A 1,959-nucleotide genomic window follows, 5' to 3' on the forward strand; every position below is an offset into this window, starting at 1 on the left:
AGACAGGTGAAAGGTGCTCTCTTCCTTTTCCAAAGAAAACCCTGGGATTATACAACATGATGATGTGAAGAAATGTTGGTGCTTCCAGGTGATCCTTCTCAGGAAAAATGCTAATGGTAGGAATAGTGGTACTGGGAGTGGATCCCATCTATTTTTGTCTGTTTAAAAATCCAGGGAATATCTTAACAGATGTTTTTTGAGGTGGTGTTTCTTGTGCTTTGGTTTTGAACTCAGTGCCAGCAATTCTGCTGTAACAAAGTGTTGGACATGTGTTACTGTTGTTACTGTTTGGAGTGGCACAGACTGTAGGTCCCCAAAGCTTACAACCAAGGATGGTGGCAGGGAAAAGGATCCATTCTGGCATTGCAGGAGAGGATGGTTTTGTTAGGGTTGTTTTTTTCTTCTACTAATTAAAGAAGATTAAACCTGGCACAGGTGAGTCCCCTTGAGTGCTGTGGCCAGTTCTGGGCCCTCATGGCAAGAGAGATATTGAGGGGATAGAGCATGTTCAGAAAAGGGAACAGAGCTGGGGAAGAGGCTGGAGCAACAGGAGAGGCTGAGGGAGCTGTGGGGGCTCAGCCTGGAGAAAAGGAGGCTCAGGGAGGACCTTCTGTTCTCTCCAACTCCTGCCAGGAGGTGCAGCCAGGAGGGTTCAGGCTCTGCTCCCAGGGAACAAGGGGCAGGACAAGAGGAAACAGCCTCAAGCTGTGGGGAGGTTCAAGTTGGACATCAGGAGGAACTTTTCTATGGAAAGGGCTGGAAAGGGCTGTCAGGCATTGGAAGGGGTTGCTCAGGGGGGTGGTGAAGTCACCATCCTTAGAGGTGTCCAGGGAATGACTGGTTGTGGCACTCAGTGCTCCGGTCTAGTAGATAAGGTGCTGATGGCTCACTGGTTGGACTCGATGATCTCAGAGGTCTTTTCCAACTTCAGTGATTCTGTGGAATTGTTCATTCTCTCTATAAAGCACTCTGGGTCTGATTCAGGCACTGGAATAGATTGCCTGGGGAGGTGGTGGAGTCACCATCCCTGGAGGTGTTTAAGAGGTGTCTGGATGTGGCACTGGAGGATATGGTTTAGGGTTTAGGGGTTACAGCAGTGACTGGTTAATGGTTGGACTTGGTGATCTTAAAGGTCTCCTCCAACCGTGATGATTCCATGAAGGATGCAGCAGTCAGCCCTGGGGAATCCCAACCTTTCAGCCTTCCTTTTAATCCTCACTCCTGCTGCTTTCTTTCCTAGGCTACAGCACAATGAGCCCTCAGGAGGACAGTGAGAACCCTCCATGCAACAATGACCCTCTGTCAGCCGGTGTGGACGTTGGGAACCACGATGAAGACCTGGACCTGGACACCCCTCCTCAGACAGCAGCTCTGCTGAGCCACAAGTTCCACCACTACAGATTGCACCACCCAACCCTTCACCACAGCCACCACTTGCAGGCTGCAGTCACGGTACACACTGTGGATGCTGAGTGCTAGTGCCCAGTGACGTGAGGGACGTGACTCGTGCCGCTAAGGGGCAGCTTGGGGGCTGTGCTGCTCACCAGGGACAACTTCAGTGACTTCCTGAGCAAACTTTGGCATCTAAGCTTTACATTTTTGTAAGTGTAAGGTTGGCTCTGAACTGGAAATGTGTTTGATGATGAATGGACCTGCCATAACATTGAATCAGAGCAAGAGGCACGTTACACCTCCAGGAACAGGGATGGGGTTTATACAGCAGCTGAAGCTTTGGAGCCCTGTTGTGCTGAGCCAAGAGGAGAGATCTTAACGGAGCCAGAGATGATTTGGTTTCCTTAACTGGAAGAGCAGAAATGTGTGCAGCTGTGGAGTACAGAAGTGCCAGACGGAAGGGGGAAAGGCTGTTGGTCTCTCTGCAGTTTGGCATGTGGCAAGTTCCCTGCTCCCGAGGTCGCTGCGTGGAATCTGGGACAATGCAGCTCGAGATTTTTAAGTAAA

General features: G+C 50.4%; 1 protein-coding gene across 1 annotated transcript in view; it reads left to right on the plus strand.

The window, feature by feature from the left end:
• The window catches only part of CACHD1 (cache domain containing 1), a 68,060-nt gene extending 66,581 nt beyond the window's left edge, over positions 1–1,479 (plus strand). Inside the window, exon 27 of the mRNA XM_009069676.1 lies at positions 1,241–1,479. Within this exon, the coding sequence (XP_009067924.1) occupies positions 1,241–1,479 (239 nt within the window). The remainder of the gene's footprint in view (positions 1–1,240) is intronic.
• The last annotated feature ends 480 nt before the right edge of the window (positions 1,480–1,959 follow it).

Source organism: Acanthisitta chloris, unplaced genomic scaffold (assembly GCF_000695815.1).
Source record: "Acanthisitta chloris isolate BGI_N310 unplaced genomic scaffold, ASM69581v1 scaffold12302, whole genome shotgun sequence".
NCBI classification, from domain to species: Eukaryota; Metazoa; Chordata; class Aves; order Passeriformes; family Acanthisittidae; genus Acanthisitta; species Acanthisitta chloris.